The sequence below is a fragment of the Geotrypetes seraphini genome, chromosome 12, assembly GCF_902459505.1.
Source record: "Geotrypetes seraphini chromosome 12, aGeoSer1.1, whole genome shotgun sequence".
NCBI lineage: Eukaryota > Metazoa > Chordata > Amphibia > Gymnophiona > Dermophiidae > Geotrypetes > Geotrypetes seraphini.
The window spans coordinates 37,851,946-37,871,197 of record NC_047095.1 but is presented as its reverse complement, the minus strand read 5'-3'; the positions used below and the strand labels follow the sequence as shown (position 1 = coordinate 37,871,197).

At 42.6% G+C, this 19,252-nt stretch overlaps 1 protein-coding gene across 2 annotated transcripts in view; it reads left to right on the top strand.

The window, feature by feature from the left end:
• The window catches only part of AK5 (adenylate kinase 5), a 313,765-nt gene that overhangs the window by 211,289 nt on the left and 83,224 nt on the right, over positions 1-19,252 (top strand). For both annotated transcript variants that reach the window (XM_033917084.1, XM_033917085.1), the window contains exon 9: positions 8,081-8,123. In XM_033917084.1, coding sequence (XP_033772975.1) covers positions 8,081-8,123 — 43 coding nt within the window. The remainder of the gene's footprint in view (positions 1-8,080; positions 8,124-19,252) is intronic.

Genomic DNA, 19,252 nt, shown 5'->3' with positions numbered 1-19,252 from the left:
TAGTTCCCTGCCCCCTATGATGACAATTTCCTGTTCTGAGACAGAAGTCCATCAAAGCCGACAATATGTGCACAGAGATGGGGGTGTTAAAAAGATGATCTGATCCAGGGGTCACAGACCCTAGGTATGCCACTGCCACACACCCCTATTATCCAGCTGGGGCAGCCGCACCTCTTGCGCCAGGATCTTGGTTCTCTGATAGAAACGGCATTTCAAGTGGTTCACATAACTATTTATATACCCAAAGACCTCCAAGACTCCTGATGCAGGCCGTGAGGCCGAAACATGTACATGTCGGGTCGTTGAGTTACTTTGGATGAATAAAGATTTTGGATCAATCAGATGTGTTGAAAGACACTTTTTTGTGCACCTTTCTGATTGGACATTTCCACCTAGATTTGTTCCAAAAAGATGATCTGATCCAGGGGTCACAGACCCTAGGTATGCCACTGCCACGCACCCCTATTATCCAGCTTTTCTGTGAGATAATGTACCTCTGTGAGCACATATAGACAGGATGTTCTTCAGACTATAGGAACCAGCTCAGGGGGGTAGTTGAACACCTTCAGTATTGAATGTTACTTCTTAGTGTCCAGAAAGTGGTAATTTTATTGTGCCTGGGACCCACAATCATTTTGAAATGTTGGCACCTATGCTCCACAGTACCGTGAGGTCTAGTCGTCCCACATGTCACACAAAGCAGCAAGAAGCCTTGACTAGCACTAAAAGCACATTGTAAAATATAAAAATCAATATATTCCAAGTTTGCACTCTGCCTACAGTCAAAAACAAATATTTATTTTCTATTATTCTTGTCATTGCAGATAATTGCAGAACATTTACAATTTGTAAGAGAAAACACTTTTTACAACACTTATATATCATGCATTATATCCTTTCACATTTTCACGTTTCTGTTAATTTATTATTTGCTCTAAATAGCAGTGTTAATATACTGCAGTACAATTATGACGTTTCATAAGTCACATTAAGATTTTGTGGTTAACCTGTTAAATGCAAAAATAAATGTACGGTAGCCACAATGAGACAGATTCTCTAACTGGGTGCCTAAAAAGGCTTCTAAAGTTAGTCAAATCACACATAGGCTCCCATTATACAATCATGCCTAACTAAACCTTAGATGCCTAGTTGGTGCCTACAATGTAGGCCATGATTTTGAAAGTTTACATTATAGACACCTAAGTACTTTAGAGAATTGCGTCTAATGGTACCTAAGTCCTAGTCCTTTTCCGCCTCTAAACACGCCTACTTTGGAGTTAGGCGCCATTAGGTTTCATGCGATAGCCGCTTACCTTTTGTAAAATTGTGCCTATCACCCAATTAATTTTTATATTTTTCAATTATGAGCTTATTAAAGCGGAGGGTGTTTAGGGAGAATAAGCTTTGATGTTAACATGTGTGGCCACACAGTAATGTGCTAGAATGCTATGTTATCAATAGAGAATGACACGGTGACAAAGTTCATCACCGTTCCCATCCCCGCAGATAACCGCAGGAAACCATCTTCATGCCATTCTTTAAAGAGAGAGGGAAGAATCAGAGTATGAATGGCCACAACCACTGACCCACAAGCTTTGCTTTGAAGAATGCTGGTGTAGAAGGACTGAGGTTGAGATAGACACTACAGAACGACAGTCTCTGGTATCCAGAGCAGATATTGTGATGTCATAATGCCTCATTCCACCAGTGCCTAAGAGCCAATCACATCAGTGATGTCACAATGGCTTCATTATCCTTGGCTCACATAAGAATCAGAGTATGAATGGCCACAACCACTGACCCGCAAGCTTTGCTTTGAAGAATGCTGGTGTAGAAAGACTGAGATTGAAATAGACACTAGAAAATGACATGGGATTATTTCCCGCGGTTATCCGCGGGGACGGGGACGGTGATGAATTTTGTCACCGTGTCATTCTCTACTTATCAAATATAGCCAAAGGGAAGTGCATGTCCAATCTCAAATCTAAACACAAATTGAAGAGCAACTTCAGTTGATGATCCTTGAAACAGCGTTGCCCTGGAAAAGGAGACACTTTTTTAAATAGAGAAGTCTTTATAGTTTTATATGGACACCGATGATTGAGCTTATGTTTAATTACAAATGGTAAAGAGGGCATTTGATTGAGAACAATTTATTGGTCTGGACACACTCAAGAAGTTTCGTCTTCTAAGGAAGTCTGTTTGATCTTTATTGAAGATTTGAGTCTGTGATGCCCCCCTCTAAAACTAAAACTTGAGAACTTAAAATATAAATAACAGAAGATTTCCCCCCTTTCCCCCCCCCCAATAGCAAGAAGACTACTATACCATGACAGTCCTCTTCGAACAGTAACCCTCTTCCTTACGCCTTTGCCCAAGGTCCCTTTTGTCTACTAAGAGCAGGAGCCTGTTCCATCGGGCCTAAGTTCGAAATGATGCCAGCCAACCGACCGCCAGGGTAGTCTCATGCAACTACCACTAGAGTTCATGCTGTCACATATGGAGTCATGATAAGGGATATTCTTACTGCCAGGGTGGGTGTGATAGGAGTCTTATGCTGTCAGGGAAGTGTTGAAGTTCTCTTGCTGTTGGAGTTGAGTGTGGGGGCTCTTACTGCTGTCATGGGAGTATCAAGGGTGTATATGAGCGTTTGGGGAAGTGGTGGTGTCAGTCTTTACACTTATGTGTATCTCGGAATAGGTGTTCAAGGTTAATGTCCAGGCTTTGTGGCCATCACATGTATTACCTTTGTAGGGAATAAATGTCTACATATCCCTGCCCTCATTCACTAATAAGCACTTTTTAAAAACCTGTCTATGCCTTTTCACTAGTATAAAATCTGATGGAAAAATGTTTGATAGAATCACCAAAATAGGACCAGACAGGCACCGCCACAACGAAAACTGTATATATGATATATTAATCACAGGTTCTAGGAGAAATACAACTTTTATGTACAGGACTTATGTTGTATATGTGGATGAATTTATGTGTTTTGTTAATATGTAAAATTTGTAGACTCTTGAAAAAGGCACTTAGGTGCCGAAACACTGGCCATGTTGAGTCCAGACCCGATAAAGATTCCATATGGTGACATATTCCTGGTTGGTGGCTTCTCTTCCTCACGTTTGTGTTGAGAAAGTGTTTTCTCCATATATGTGTATTTACTTTATAAAATATAGAATACGCATGTAGATTTTTGCTTTACCCAAGGCACAGCCAAAAGTGTATGTAATCTAGATGTGTAAATGTTGCTATTTACACATCTAGATACTTTAGTTAATATACACCTTAATGATTTGAAATATCAGACACATTCAGATTTTTTATTTATGTGGACTGTGGTATATAAAGCTATTTCAGAGTAATCAACTGACTGTCAGCTTACTGCAGTAATGGAAAATCTCCATTTTAATTTGGACTCTTCATTGTCTCTGCATTAAGCACACAACTGTAGAATGTGGCAGGACATGCTTCGTATCCAGATCGTCTCTCTGCCTGTGGATTTTAGCTTCTGCCTTTTTATATATTTCTCTTCCTCCTTATAACTTATGAATCAAAATCTAGCTTAACTAAACTGAATGGATGTAGAGCTCAAAGTTTGGGTGTAGCAAGAGGCCAAATCTAGGAATTTTGCTATAGGAAATGGATTGAGACTCAAACCAAAGCTAAGATAGAATTCTGCTTGGGGGGTTTTCCCCCCTCAAGATTGTATCTCTGTTCCTTCTGTCATACCAAACACAAACCTAATCTATTGATTTACAAGGCCATTAATGTTGGCAGAAAGAAATTGTGTCCTGGCTTCGTAAATGGATAACGGAGCTCTTGGTTATTGGTGCATTATAGAATGCTATGACTGTCTTATTTTAAACATGCCTGGCATGTACTGATAGAGCTGTCACCTGTCACGCTTTAGACAGAGTCCTTCGTGCTAATTGTTTATCAAGTGGAATTTTGACATGCAAATATTGTGGCTTCCAAATAATCATTGCATTTGTATCGTCTCTCTATTATTTTCTGTCTTTGCTTCTCAAGTTCCCTGGCAACAGTGCTGATCGTATTATTTACTTCCATTCCATATCAACAAATCTCTGAAATCCTGTTAATCAGTTTGCATCCTAGCTACCCAGTTATCACTCTCTATTTAAACAGAATCTTCTAACCGGCAAAACAATGCTTTACCAGCAGAAATTGACTTTTAGAAATTGTATATGTGTCTCAACTCCCTTGTTTCGCACTATCAAACTGTCCTCCTAAACTTATTGACACCATGATTGTGACAGCTCTTATGCACATTTTGAAAAATTGGAAGTCACCCACACTACTAGACTACACCTTTTGGTGGAACTCCTTGAGCATGTACCACAAATTCGAATCATATGCATATGAAAAGAACACAATATCTCATTTATCTACAAATTTGGTGCGAAATAAATCACCTTGGTCATTCTTAGATTCATATGTTCATTCTGCCTTGTAGACACTTCTGCCTCTCTCTCTTTCTCTATCTCTCTTTTTTCTTTTTTATTTCAATTCATCTTCTCTGCTTTTCTATCCTTTCTATTTCTTTTCTTAGCAGTTTCAAATACTCTGAATTCTTCTTACTAATCTACTATATGCAAATAACAGCAATTATGGTTTCTTTTGTTTCTACATCACTATTTCTTATTCAATTTTTATGTATTTGAACTGCTTTCTGTATATTACTTATAATATTCAATAAAATTAATGAACTAAAAAAAAAAAAAAAAAAGAAATTGTATATGCGGGTAAAATTCTGCACGTAGTACCATTAGGAGCAGATTTTTTTTCTACAGGTGGGGGAGGCATTCCCGAGACAAGATTGGGATGGGGGTTACAAATATCTGCTTAATTCCAAATTTTCAAAGGTATGCACATTATTTTTCACATACATAAAGGAGGTGCAAAGGTTTGCAAGTGCTTTCGGTAACTTTGAAACTTAGGGCTGCTTTAACAAAGGTGCACTAAGCGTTTTAGCACGTGTCTAGCACACGTTAAATCAACGCGTGCGCTAACCACTAACGCTTCCATAGGATAACATGCACGCGTTAGCGTTTAGCGTGTGTATAGCGCGCGATGTAATGTAATGTAATGTAATTTATTTCTTATATACCGCTACATCCGTTAGGTTCTAAACGGTTTACAGATCATATTTATCGCACACTAAAAAGCATAGCGCACCTTTGTAAAAGAGGGGCGTGGTATAAATTCTATCTAGAAGAAAAATCAATCAGCCACTGATTTTTCAGATAGGCAGGCCGTTTGAAAATGGTCCCAGAATCTCCCATGATTAAATCAACTAGGTAAAATAGCAACCGGCTAGGGGTTCTTTCATACATGAGACATAAGCTAGTCCCAATATTCATCAAGCATAGCACAATCACATTTTAGCTATTAATGATACAAAATATCTACAAATATTTAAGCCGCCCCTCCCAAAGGGAAGACAATAAAGAGTTTGCTTCCTCAAATTATGCAAGTGTTAAGGATACAATTTCATTTAAGTTTCATCTATAACCCACTTTTTCACCAAAGGAACCCAAAGCATTTAGGAGTACATAAAATACAGATAATACAATACTGTAAAATATATTTTAAAAAATAATACAACAAAATACCACTTTATTTATATAACAGGATTTATTAACCACCTTTATGAAGAGATTAATCTAAGACAGTGTGCAGCAAGCATAATCTTATGAAATGGAAGGAAATAAACTTTAGAGCGCAGCGGTGGATCCCAAAAGCTAGATTTAACCATAAGCGACAATGGGCTAGATTCACTTACCTGCTTTGCGTGGCCGATCCATGCAGGCCTGACCAATCCACAAAACAAAAAAATTCAAATGAGGGCGATTGGAGGAACGCCCCCCTCCGACCGCACAGATCGTTAGTGTGAGATTCCAACGCATGCGCAGACCATCTGTAGATGGTCTGCGCATGTGTCTAAGAGCCGCGACTTTTTTAAAAAACTGTTACTAGCCCAGTGAGCCTGTGGTTTTAACCCGCAGGTTAAAACCACAGGCTCGCAATGCGGGGAAGGGCTGGAGAGTCAGGTTGGCAGGAGAGATTTGGGGCAGACAGGACATAGCAGGAGATCGGCAGGAGACAGCAGGAGAACGGGGCAGGCAGGAGTTCAGGGCTGAGACAAGGCAGAAGATCAGGGCAGAGAGCAGATCGGGGCAGGCAGGAGATCAGGGCTGAGACGGGGCAGAGAGCAGATCGAGGCAGGCAGGAGATCAGGGCTGAGACGGGGCAGAGAGCAGATCGAGGCAGGCAGGAGATCAGGGCTGAGACAGGGCTGCAGATTGGGGCAGAGAAGCAGGGCGGCAGAAGGCAGGGCAGTTGGAAAGAACCTCGGCGACTGGTCCTCAGCAGTCACTTATTTTGGATCGGCCAACCCAGTCGGTGTTGCTTTTTATATTGCACTTGAATGCCATTCCTCCTCATTTGCATGCGTGGATCAGATGATGATCAGGACACAGGTTAGTGAATCAGGTCGGAGGGAAATCGGGTCGCAAAGGCCTCGCAAACTGATCGGTACACGATCGGTTTGCTTAGTGAATCTAGCCCAGTGGCTACTAATTGGATCCATTTCAGTGTGCTTCTTAAAGGAGCAAGTTCCTTTGGGATTCCCTTTCATCAGAAGAATATAATGATCATAGCATTTAGCATGCACTAAAGTGGGGAGAGTGTGGCACACTGAGGTTGTGGGTTCAAATCCCATGCTGCTCCTTGTGACCCTGGGTAAGTCACTTATATCCTCCATTGCTCCGGGTACATTAGATAAAGTGTGAGCCTACCAGGACAGATAGGGACAAATATTTGAGTACCTGAATGTAAACCACTTAGATTAGTGGTATACAAATACCAAAATAAATAATTGTTAGTGTGCGTTAAATCAGTTAGTACACCTTAGTAAAAGGACCCCATAGACTTGTAAAATGGAGCAGCTATATATGGAAGCTGCATCACTTACATGTGAAATTGTAAACTCACCACTTCCAAATGGAAACTGCCCCATATATATTTGTAAAATGTCTGTTCCCTCAGAGCAAATAACATATGTACTCTAGCATGTCCCTACAGATATTTTGTATAAGGCTCTGCATTTGGCAGAGCCTTTAGTAAAATATTGATAGAAATGAACACTACCTGACCTGGGCATCTCAGTTCTGATCTCAGCATTCACTGCCATATTTTATAAATGGTGCCCAAAAGTCAGTGCCGACTAGAACAACACTTAGGCCCTGATTCTCCAAAGTGCGTCCCGATTTTAGGCAGCTGTAGGCTAGGCACCTGGACCAATCAGGCCTTAGGATTAGTGGAGATAGGCGGACCCGCTATGCCTAAGGCCTGATTGGTCCAGGCTTCTAGAGCCTGGGCCAATCAGGCCTTAGATTTAGTGGGGATGGGCCGGGAAGGGTCGGGCCCGTCTCATTTCCACGAGGTGGGCCCGTCGGCTGGACGGCAGCAAGACCTGTCCAGCTGACCAACATGTAAAGGTTAGTTGGGGGAGGGAGGTTAGTTTTGGGGGGGGGGGTCCGTCGGGCTTTCCGGCAGGAGGATTGGGCATCCTCCTGCCCGCAATTACCAGTTTGGGGGGGAGGGGGTTTCCAGGGGGATTCCGGCAGGAGGATTGGGCATCCTCCTGTCGGCGATGGGACAGGCGGCCGCAACCGCGGCCGCTATACATATTGCAGCAGGGAGATCCCTTGCTGCCATAAGTATAGCGGCCACGTCTAATTTAACCCGATTCTCTAACCGGCGTCTGTACCATGGACGCCGGTTACAGAATCAGGGTTTAGTGTAGGACCGATTCTGTATAGGACATCTCTCCTGGGCGTCCTATACAGAATCAGGGCCTTAGGGCCTGTTTTACAAAGCCAAGCTAGCGGCTGCTGTGCGGTAACGGCCCCGAAGCCCATAGAGATTTAAAGGGCTTCGGGGCTGTTGCCGCGCAGCTTTGTAAAACAGGCGATTCTAAGCATGCATATAACACAATGCATAAATATAATCATTTAAATCATATAATAATTTTTCCATGCTTCATCAACAGGCAGATAACCAATCAATTTTGTATGGAGAGGAACGCATTGGAGGTGAGTTTACTCTATGAAAAGAATCCCATATGATATTAGTAGTCTACAAGTGTAACATAACATATTTATGTGATCGGTGATAGAAAACTAGAAAGGACAATTGTAATCCTAAAGTTTTGAGCTTTGATACCATGGGGTCATTCTATTAAGGTGTGCTAACTGATTTAGTGCGCGCTAAAGATTAGCACGCAGTAAATGCTAAGGCACTCATAGAATATAGTGGATGCCTTAGCATTTAGCATCAAGTGCATCAAAAGTATCAACCATTTTAACTTAAATATATCACTTGAAATTCTACAATTCTTCATATTAAATAGAATTATCCCTTTCCCTCCCATCCTTTCAACATCTCATAACGGTTATACCATATAATAAAATCCCCCCTCCCCCCACCCCATTCTTACATTTGTACAAATCAGGGAAAATAATACTTATTCATTGCAATAATTTGTTAATGGCCCCCACACATCTTGAAAGTTATTAAAATTTCCTTTCTGAATAGCTAATGTTCTTTCCATTTTATAAATATGACACACTGAATTCTACCAAAAACTGCAGTTTAATCTATTCCAATTTTTCCAATTGCATGTTATTTGTTGTATGGCAACTCCTGTTAAAATAAGTAAGAGTTTATTATTTTTGGAAGATATTTGGCTCTTAGCCCTCATAGACATTCCAAATAGTACTGCATCATAAGATAATACCACATGATTTTCTAATAAACTATTAATTTGGCCCCAAATTGATTTCCAAAAATCCATAATAAATGGACAATAGAACAATAAATGGTGTTTCAAATAGCTATATAAAAATGTCCCTATATTTTATAACTATTCATTCACACTGCTGTTGCAAGGATTTTCTTTTTTTCCAAAGTAAATTAATGTGTATTTATCCCTTTTAAAAAAAAGTTTTATTGGAAAATAGAAATTTCCACTAAATGCATACATAAAATTCAAGCAAAGTTGGTACAAGGGTATTAAGGACTCCTTTTACAAAGGTGCGTTAGGGCCTTAACACGCGGAATAGCATGTGCTAAATGCCGCGCACGCTAGACCTTAATGCCAGCATTGAGCTGGCGTTAGTTCTAGAAGCGTAGCGCGGGTTTAGCGTGCGCTAAAATGCTGCGTGGACTAAAAACGCTAGCGCACCTTAGCGCTCCTCCAGCCCCACCCATGCAGTTAACTTTCAGAATGCCAGAGAATTTTATAATTAAACTGAACAATCATGTTCACCTCAATACCATCTCTCCCAGAATAGCACTACAAAAATGTATAATTGGACATTATGGTGCTCATTTTCAAAAGAGTAAAACGTCTGAAAAACATCATAAAGTGGCAGAAGGACATTTTCCTACAAATGCATCTATGTTGCAAATTTTCAAAAAGCTGCTTTGAGACATTTTTCTCTGCAGTTTATCTAGATTTCAAATGGGTATATTGGGGGGTGGATTGATTGGGATTTGGAACAAAACCAAAATATCTGAGGGGGGGGGCAAATGTTTAGATGATTTTGGCTAGACCTGTTTCAAGCACAACTAAGGGCTCCTTTTACTAAATGGTGGTAGAGGTTTCAACCACGGGTCAGCGAGGTAAATGCTCCGATGCTCATCGGAATTCTATTAGTTTACCTCATCGTCCTGTGGTAGAAACCTCTACCGCTATTTATTAAAACCCAGAGTAAGTTAGCAAAAGATATCCCTATATCAGACATGTCAAACTCTGGCCCACGGGCCAAATCTGGCCCATAGAATAATGAAATTTGGCCCACCTGACAATTTCAAATTTCATCTAAAGCTGGCCTGCTGGTACAAACACCGCATCATTTGTAAGTTCATGCCGTATCATCTGTAGGTTCACGCGGCCTGCAGAGGATCACTGATCGGCAGTAGCGATCCTAGCAGGCTGCCGTAGCTTCAGCTGCATGCTCCCTCTGGCACGGTCCTGCCCCTCCTCTGACGTACGGGACCGCGGGCGGGCACAGCTGAGGTTACGGCGGCCTGCTAGGATCGCTGCTGCCGACCAGCGATCCTCTGCAGGCCGGGTGAACCTACAGATGATGCGGCGTGAACCTGCAGTCAGGTCCCATGCAGACCTGCAGCTGAGGAAAGGTATTTTGGGACTTTCCTAAAGGGAAGGAGAGAGATCAAAGAGGCCCACAAAGAGAGAATTGGTGTCTCAGGTTCTATTTGTAACTTGTTTCTAGTTGCTGTAATTATGCTCTGGAAGTGAGAATTTATATAGACACAGAAATATCTTTCACTGCCCTGCTGATCCCTAGTGCTGAGGAGCAGAAGAAGAAATGAGCCCAGCACTGCTCAATCTATCGCTTGGACTCCAGAAAAGAAAGGGAAGAAGAACGAAGGAGACCCTGGCAATAATTTTATTTTCTGTTTTGTGATTACAATATGTCAGATTTGAAATGTGTATCCCGCCAGAGCTGGTGTTAGACAGCGAGCGGGAACTAGGACCTAAAAGAGAGAGGAAAAGTCTTTTTTATTTATTTTGTTTACCTCACAGAGCTGGCGTGGGGTTGGAAAGGTTGTAACCCTATACTTCTACTAAAACTAAGTGGTCTTTTTATTAAGGTGTGCATTTAGCGTGTGCTAAATCGATTAGTGTACCTTAAGAAAAGGACCCCCAAGTATCTTTAAAAAAAATTTTGGCCCGCGACAGCCTTTTTTTTCAGATTTCGGCCCCTTATGTGATTGAGTTTGACACCCCTGCCTTACATGATCAGATGACCACTAGAAGGATTAAGACATGACCCCCCTCCCCTTAATCCCTTAGTGGTCAGTGACCCCCTTCTCATTCCCAAAGATACTTACATTATTGTAAACCGAGTCGAGCACCTTTTTTTGGCTGAAGACCCGGTCTATAAAATTAAGGTTTTGTTTAGTTTATACTAACTACTTTTACTACATTCTCTGGTAACAAATTCCATTGTGAGTGAAAAAATATTTTCTCTGATTTGTTTTAAGTGTAGTATGTAGTAGTTTTGTTCAAGTTTTAAGTTTTATTAGGATTTTATATACCGCCTATCAAGGTTATCTTTTTTTTTTTTTTTTTTTTTTTTTTTTAACTTTATTTTTATTGAATTTAACATATTTTACAAGTATAACTACTTGATTTAGAAATACAGAATCATGTTCCAAAAGAAAAACATCATTAAACATTGCAGTCTTTAAAATAAATATGTATGAAACTTAACTCTTCCTTAGACCTCAATTAGAAGGAGGAAAAGAAAACAAAGATATTATAGGAGTAATATTACAATGATACAACAAAGAAATAAAAGTAAAGACTTAAACGCTAGAACCCAGCATTTCCTTTAAGCTACATTCCCTCCACTAGATAAACCTTTGAGATCTAAAAAGGAACGTAGATGATCTGGTGTAAAATACACATATTTCAGGCCCTTAAACTTAATGACACATTTGCATGGATAAGCTAGCAAAAAAGTAGCACCTAGCTTCCTTGTCTCTTCTCTCATGCCCAAAAACATTTTCCTTCTTTCCTGGGTTATTCTAGTTACATCATGATATAACCATAAACGTTGACCACAAAAAAGTGATCAAGGTTATCTAAGCGGTTTTACAATCAGGTACTCAAGCATTTTCCCTATCTGTCCCGGTGGGCTAACGTACCGGGGGCTGCCCCTTAATCCTTATACTTTTGGAAAGAGTAAACAAGCAATTAAGATATACCCATTCCACTCCACACAGGATTTTATAGATCCCTATCATTTTTTCCCTCAGCCATCTTTCTTTCAAGCTGAAGAGCCAAACTTCATTAGCTTTTCCTTCCTGTAATGTCTCTCTGAGCTTGTGTGAGAAATACGACCACATCACCGTCACATACCTAGACTCACACTGGCTCCCAGTACAAGCAAGAATACAATTCAAATTTTACTGTCTACTATTTAAAGCAATGAATGGAGAAGGCCCAGGCTATTTGAACAGCCGCCTTATCCAAACTGCCACAACCAGGCAAAGGAAAGCCCAGACACCATTCACACACCTCCCAATCAGAGACGTCCAATACAAAAAAAAATGTACGATGGCCTACTAGCCACGCAGGCAGTGAAGCTTGACCGCCAACTATCTAATCTACTGATCACGACAACATTATTAGGTATTATAGACTATGTAAATTTCTTAGCATTGTTATGAAATAAGATACAAAATGAGTTAATGGTACTGTCTTATATACAATTGTATAACTTAGATTGTTTTTAATTGCATTATTTTTCAATAAAGGATAAAAAAAGCATTGATGTTCTCAGGAGCTTGTGGAACCATCTTCAGCTCCATTCTCTGTCGTGTTAGCTTTCCTTCAAGTTGACCTTGACAAAGGGCTTACTGTGGTTTCCCTTCAGATTCAAGTTGCAGGGCTCATTTGTTTCAGGACCTGAGACTGCAGATCTATTCTGGCGTCTCATCCAGACATTGCCAGATTGCTGAAGGCAGAAAAGAAATAAAAACTCTGCTATTCAAGAAATCTATCAAGACAAACTAACTCCGCAGGAAGCATCTCAATCTCCCGAAGTAACCCGCTCAACTATGTAATCTCTTCTGGAATTGTCCAGATAACCTCTTATGTAATCCGCCTTGAACCGCAAGGTAATGGCGGAATAAAAGTCACTAATGTAATATAATGTAATTAGGATCTATTGTTCTCTATAAGAAGCTGTTGCTGCTTCTACCTTGAGTGACCACCTAGTCTGCCTAGTTGTTAAGCTGGCCCTAAATACAGTATAATAAAAAACAAAGTAAGCATTGCACCACAGATTGATGTATTAGATGTTTAAAAACGTTTTTCTATATCATCCATGAGTGGTTTACAATATACCATCCATGACTGTTAATAAAACAAGCATAACATATCATAAAATTGTTACAGAGCCTCTAAAAAAAAATATCTGGATACATAAATTCTGCATGCACAATATAAACCCCTAATTCTGTAAGAGTGCTTGATTTTTAGCAAATGTTTGCATGCTTAAACTTATAGAATAACAATACATATTAAAAGCCAGCAGAGTACTCAGTGCTGTTCTGTAATTTAATCATATAAATTGCATAGTACTAGAGGTCATGGCAGCCATTTTGCTGTGACAGCTGCTAGGGGCAGGAGCAAGTGGGGTTCATTTCTGCCCTCACTGGACTAACAGGGATCCCAGGTTGGCCCAGAAGGTGGGAAGAGAGTCCAATCTGTGCCGGGGGGGGGAAGGGGTTTCTGAAAGAGGGGTTGTCTTGGGTGGATGGGGGTATAGGAGTAGACAAGCATTCTGTGGGAGGGAGTGGAAAAGCTGGACCAAACAAAAAGTCAGTGGCATAGCAAGGGGGGGCAGGGGGGCAGTCCCCTCTGGGCGCCATCTTGGTGAGGGTGCAGGCACCCGTCCTCCTCCCCAGCCCCCCTCCCCCCCACAGCCACTTTTCTTCCCCTATACCTCTGTAACATTCCTGGCATAAGCAGTAACCCCCAACCTACTGTAACACTAGCAGCGGCTCATCCTCTGACATCACTTCCTGGACCTATGCCTAGGAAGTGACGTAAGAGGAAGAGGCAGCACTGGCACGACAGCAGCTCGGGGGTTGCTACTCATGCCAGGAACGTTACAGAGGTACGGGGGAAGGAAAGCAGCGCGCATGTGGCAGGAGGGGGCTGAGAAGGAGTTTGTGGAGGGGGAGGCGGAGAAGAGGGTGGGGAGGGGCCTCTCACCCTCGCTGCACCACTGTAAATTGTTATGCAGGTCCTGACCAATATTCATCTGGGGCCTACAGAAATGTGTTATACAAGCCTCAGCTGAATATTGGCCAAGACCTGCGTAAGCCAGGAGAAACAGAATTTACCCCAGATATTCAGTAAAGGTGCCAGGATATGACCCAGCCCTGAATATCCAAGACTAATTCAGCCAGTAACAGGATTTTTTTTTTTTTTTAACCATTGATGTTTCCAGCTACAGGAGCGCTTGAAAAATTATCATGACTCATATTAACCTGTGGTATTTGCAGCACTTTAGTAAAGATCTTGAAATTCTGTGATCACTTTTTCCATGTTAATGTTGTTCTGTTTTTGAAGACTGTAGTAAATATACCCAAAGCTTGAATCTGAGGCGGTAAAGTGCCTTGCTAAAGGTTATAAATAGTATGTATTTTTGCCCTGTGTCTACTAGGGCAATTTTCAAAGGCATGTCAACTGTTAAACGGGTGTTTATCTCAGTGGTTGGAGCTACAGCACCATGCTGCTCCTTGTGACCTTGGGCAAGTCACTTAATGCCCCCCATTACCCCAGGTACATTAGATAGAATGTGAGCCCACTGGGACAGATAGGGAAAATGCTTGAAGTATCTGTATGTAGGGTTGCCAGATTTTACTATAGTAAAATCTGGACCCCCCCCCTAGACCTGCCCCCCAGCCCAGTTCCACCCATCGCTGCCCCATTAGGAGAGAAAGGGGAGAAGACACTGAAGGAAAGTGGGGAGAGGAGATAGTGGAACAGACACTGAGGAGTGGGGAGGAGAGAGAGAGAGGGGAGCACATATTGGATGGAAGGAAGAGATAAAGAAAAAGAGTGCACATGCTGGATTGGGGTGATAGATATCAGATCTGAGGGGAGGAAAGGAGGAAAGAGATGCTAAAAAACCACCTGGGGGAGGGAAGGAAAGATGGAAGGGAAGAAGTCAGAGATGCTAGATTATGGGGGGAACAGAGGGAAGAAGATGGGTGCCAGACCAATTGGGGGGGGCAGCCAACAGGGGATGGAGTGGAGGGAGAGATGAAAGGGAAAGGCACAGTAACAGAGCAGATGTCATATGGAAGAGGCAGAGAGAAGGCAGACAGAGGCAGAATGATGAGAAGTTGAGGAAACCAGACAACAAAGGTGGAAAAAAATTTATATTTCTTTTCTTTTTTTTGCTTTAGGATAAAGTAGTATATTAGTTGTGTTGATAAACATTTATAAACAAAGCCATGACAGCTGAAGATCTCTTCCTCTAGTTTGGCAGCCAGAACTTTGATTTATAAAATGACAATTGTACAGAACATTGTTTCTTTTTATACTTTAATAAAGTAACTTTAGTATAAAACTATTCGAGGCTTGTGCAGAAGGGATCATATGGTTTGTGGGGACGTGGCAGAGATGGAAACAGAGCTCGCGGGGACAGGGCGGGGATGGGGACTGAGCTCTTGGGGATGGGATGGAGATGGGGATTGAGCTCGTGGCGACGATACGGGGATGGAGCTGAGCTTGTGGGGACAGTAAGGGCCAGGGACAAATTTTTTCCCTGTGTCATTCTCTATTTCACACTTGCTTTTGATGGCTCGAATCCACCTATAACTTCGCTCCTGCAAAGCATGTGCCCTAAAGATTCCTTAGTAGCGCTGTGTTCCATGGGATTTTCAAATCTCATGGAACACAGTTTGTCGGCATGTGGGTACAAATTACCTTTGGTTGGCCTCTCACAGAGGGTGAGCAAGTAGGTCAGACACCATGGCTGCAAGCTCTGGGGGAGGGGGCTGCCATGTTGCCTATCAAGTTAGTCTGTGAGTCTGTAGGTACATCAACCCAAGGTTAGAGACACCAAAAGCAACTTGCCTTGGGCACCATATTGTCCAACAAATGCCCCCGTCTGCAGTCTTACAAGCACTGCTGCTTTGCTGAAAACTGTCTTATGTAAATATGAATTTTCAAAATATTTCACCATTTTTTCTCATTATTTTACAGGGGTGGGAAGGCAAATAGAAACACAGTCTGAAGTTAATGCATAAATGCAATGGATAAATATTAATTTACCAGCAATCCTGAAAACAATAGCAAATTATAATTATCATAATACTAGTGTATTTCATACTATTCCTATCCTGAAAAATAAATGTAAGTTATGCAGAAATAACAGACAAAACAATTATGAGCTGCATCAAGAAATATCGTTATTCCACATAGGAAACAAAGAACAAACTGCAAAACATGAATAGTATCCAAACTGTCACAGCAGAGGCTGTGTGGGAATTAGTAAAACACTAGAGGAATTCAACACGATCTGAAAATACCTGTACAGTCAAACAATACAACCATTTTAATGCAAAGTAGGTATAAATTGATTATAGAAATGTATTCAAAAAGCAAGAAAATGCTCCCAGCAAAGAGACTTCATATTTACCCATCATATATAATAAAATGGTAAGCGCGCATGCGCACTCTAAAGCCGTGTTCCCTGATCCGTCGCGATGTGGCCACAAGAGTGCGCATGCGCGCTTATACGTCACCATACAACAGATGGACTGAACCTAACCATAACTCTCCTCCTCCTTTTCTGGCCCGGCCCGCTGAGAGGGAGAGTGGCGCTGGCACGGCCGCTCCGTCTCTGCGGGGCTAACAGCAGCAGCCTCCGAAGCTCCTCAGCAGCCTGTCTCGCCCCCTTGAGAAGGGCTCACCTCCCTGCTCGCGCAGACCTCCATCAAGGAAAAACAGCACTACCGGCCGAAGTTTATTTTAAAGTTTAAAGCCGCTGCGGCGGCTCCTCTCATGAGCCACACCTGCATCGGAGAAGGCTTCCGACGCAGGCAGCGATAGTGCGAGGAGCCGCCGCAGCGGCTTTAAACTTTAAAATAAACTTTGGCCGGTAGTGCTGTTTTTCCGTGATGGAGGTCTGCGCGAGCTCTCCCAGAGCCTGACCCGCACCAAGACGCGCTCCTACGGCAGTACGGCTAGCGTGACTGCAACTCTGGCCGAGAGCTACATGGAGCACCGGGTGGGCTGTACGGAGTGACGGTAAGGCGCGTTAGGCCAAATACCCCACCCGGGAGGCACTTCCCCTGCAGTGAGGGAGCCCCGTGGAGGTCCTGGACAGCCCATCTTCAAATTATTGACAGCGGTATTTTGAAGGGCTACAGAGACTTCCTAGCGCTCTACAAAGACACCGAAGTGGCCTGTTAACAGAGAGAGATGCTGGCTTTGCCTGTGGGTTTTAGTTTATTTAAGATGCTTATAAACAGTCTTCCAGGGTAACTACAAAGGTAGAAGTAGACTTGGTTACCCAAGTGATCACCTCCCCCCCCCCCCCTCACAAAAAGGCTGGTGTTAACTTTTGTCAGATCAATCAGTTTCTTGAAACATAGCCTTTCAATGGCAAGAGTCATATGCCTCAGATGCAGGAATGTCAGAGCTAATTTGCTTTAGTTAGGTTGGGGGGAAGAAAAACAGACCAGTGACTGGATAACTGGGGGCAAAACTATTCTCTGAAAATGTAATGGAGAGGTACCAAATTTGATGTGGTTAAGGCTGATGCCTCAGCACTGTGAGGTTCTAGAGAATGACACGGTGACAGAATTTGTCCCCCATCCCTGCGGATAACCGCTATAAACCATCTGCATTCCTTCAGGAGAGAGGGAAGAATCAAGAGTATGAATGGACACAACCACTGACCCTCAAGCCTTGCATTGAAGAATGTTGGTGTAAAAGGACTGAGGTTGAGATAAACACTAAAGAATGGCATGGGATGTGTGGGGACGGTGGCAGTGACGGATTCTGTCACCGTGTCATTCTCTAGAACCTCACAGTGCTGAGGCAGAGAGAAAGAATGACAGACAGGGCCAAAGAGACAGACAGAAAGAAAGACAGACATCTATTCTAGCACCCGTTAATGTAACGGGCTTCAAGACTAGTATGTAAATATAATATAGAATTAGCTTTATAAACAGTATTACATTTATACATCTACATGAAGTGGTAGAGGGCTGTAACTAGGATGCAAACAACTTTTTTTTGGTATTTTTGCTATGGCTGAGAGAAAATGAAGGCTACAGGTCTGTTTTCCATAGCCCCTATCTTCATTCAGCAGTGACTTGTCAAAGGCGTGCAGGGCAAACACGCCCTGACATTTGCGCGCACGACAAATGTGCACACTGCATCGGAGCTCCGCCCCTACACTTAACAGATTCACTTCCTGGAGGTCCGCCACTATAGCATACTATTTTGTCTTTTTGAGGGTTACAAAGTAACCCTCTTTTTTGAGGGGGGTGGGAGGAACCACACACACACTACACTTCACAGATTCACTTCTTATCTCGTGTTAGGGTTAGGTTTACAGCATTTTTATGGGAATCCTTTTACTGGAAGGCCCTGATTTGCTGAGACTCCTCAGACCCCTTCCCTTGGGAGGGGCTTGAGGCGCCTCACGTCATGTTCCAGTGTCCCCTCCACTCTGCTTTATCTCTCCCGTTTCACAGGTTGCAATTGTCCTGCGCGCACTTGTCCGTGCACATAATTGTTGGGGTGCGTTTGTCTGAGTGGAATTGTCCTGCGCGGATTTGATGGTGTACCTCATTCAGCAGATCTTTGACATGCTGTGAGTATCTGGCTTCTTAAGAAGGACCTCACTGGTGGTGTAGAGCAGTGTTTCTCAACTCAAATCAGTCCTGGAGTCCCCCCCTTGCCAGTCAGGTTTTCAGGATATCCACAATGAGTATGCATAAACTTGATTTGCATACACTGCCTCCGTTATATGCAAATTTCTTTCATGCATATTCACTGTGGATATCCTGAAAACCTGACTGGCAAGGGGGTGCTCCAGGACAAAGTTGAGAAACACTGGTGTAAAGATGAGAAGTCTTGAAATCACTGGGCCCAGTAGCTTGTACCCATTTTCTTGATTCTGCAGCTAGCCCCCCAATTGGAGAGGCAGTGTCAGTCCTAGATTCAGCCATGAGGCCGCTTGGAATCCTGGTTCCAGAGTGAAGTGGTATTGCCATAGAATTGAGAAGTTGGTGGAAGTGAGCACAGAGGTGCAACCAGAGGAAGCTCCATCAATCTTGGGGCTCTGTGGTAATGCAGCGGTCAAACTGATTTTCAGGCTGAAGAAGTTTGATCATGTGACACCTTACTACTGACAGCTGCATTGGCTGCCGATGGAGGCACGCGTGAAATTTAAGTTCGCCTGTTTCTGCTTTAAAGTGCTATATGGTCTAGCCCCTATGTGCTATGTGCTCTGTATTAGCCCTTCCTTCACTTAAATTGTCAATGTACTGGGTCAACAGTCCTCAAATGCAGGGCAGGATTAACCAATAGGCCAAGTAGGCATGTGCCTAGGGCTCAAAATGGTCGGGGGGGGGCCCGATGAAGGAGGGC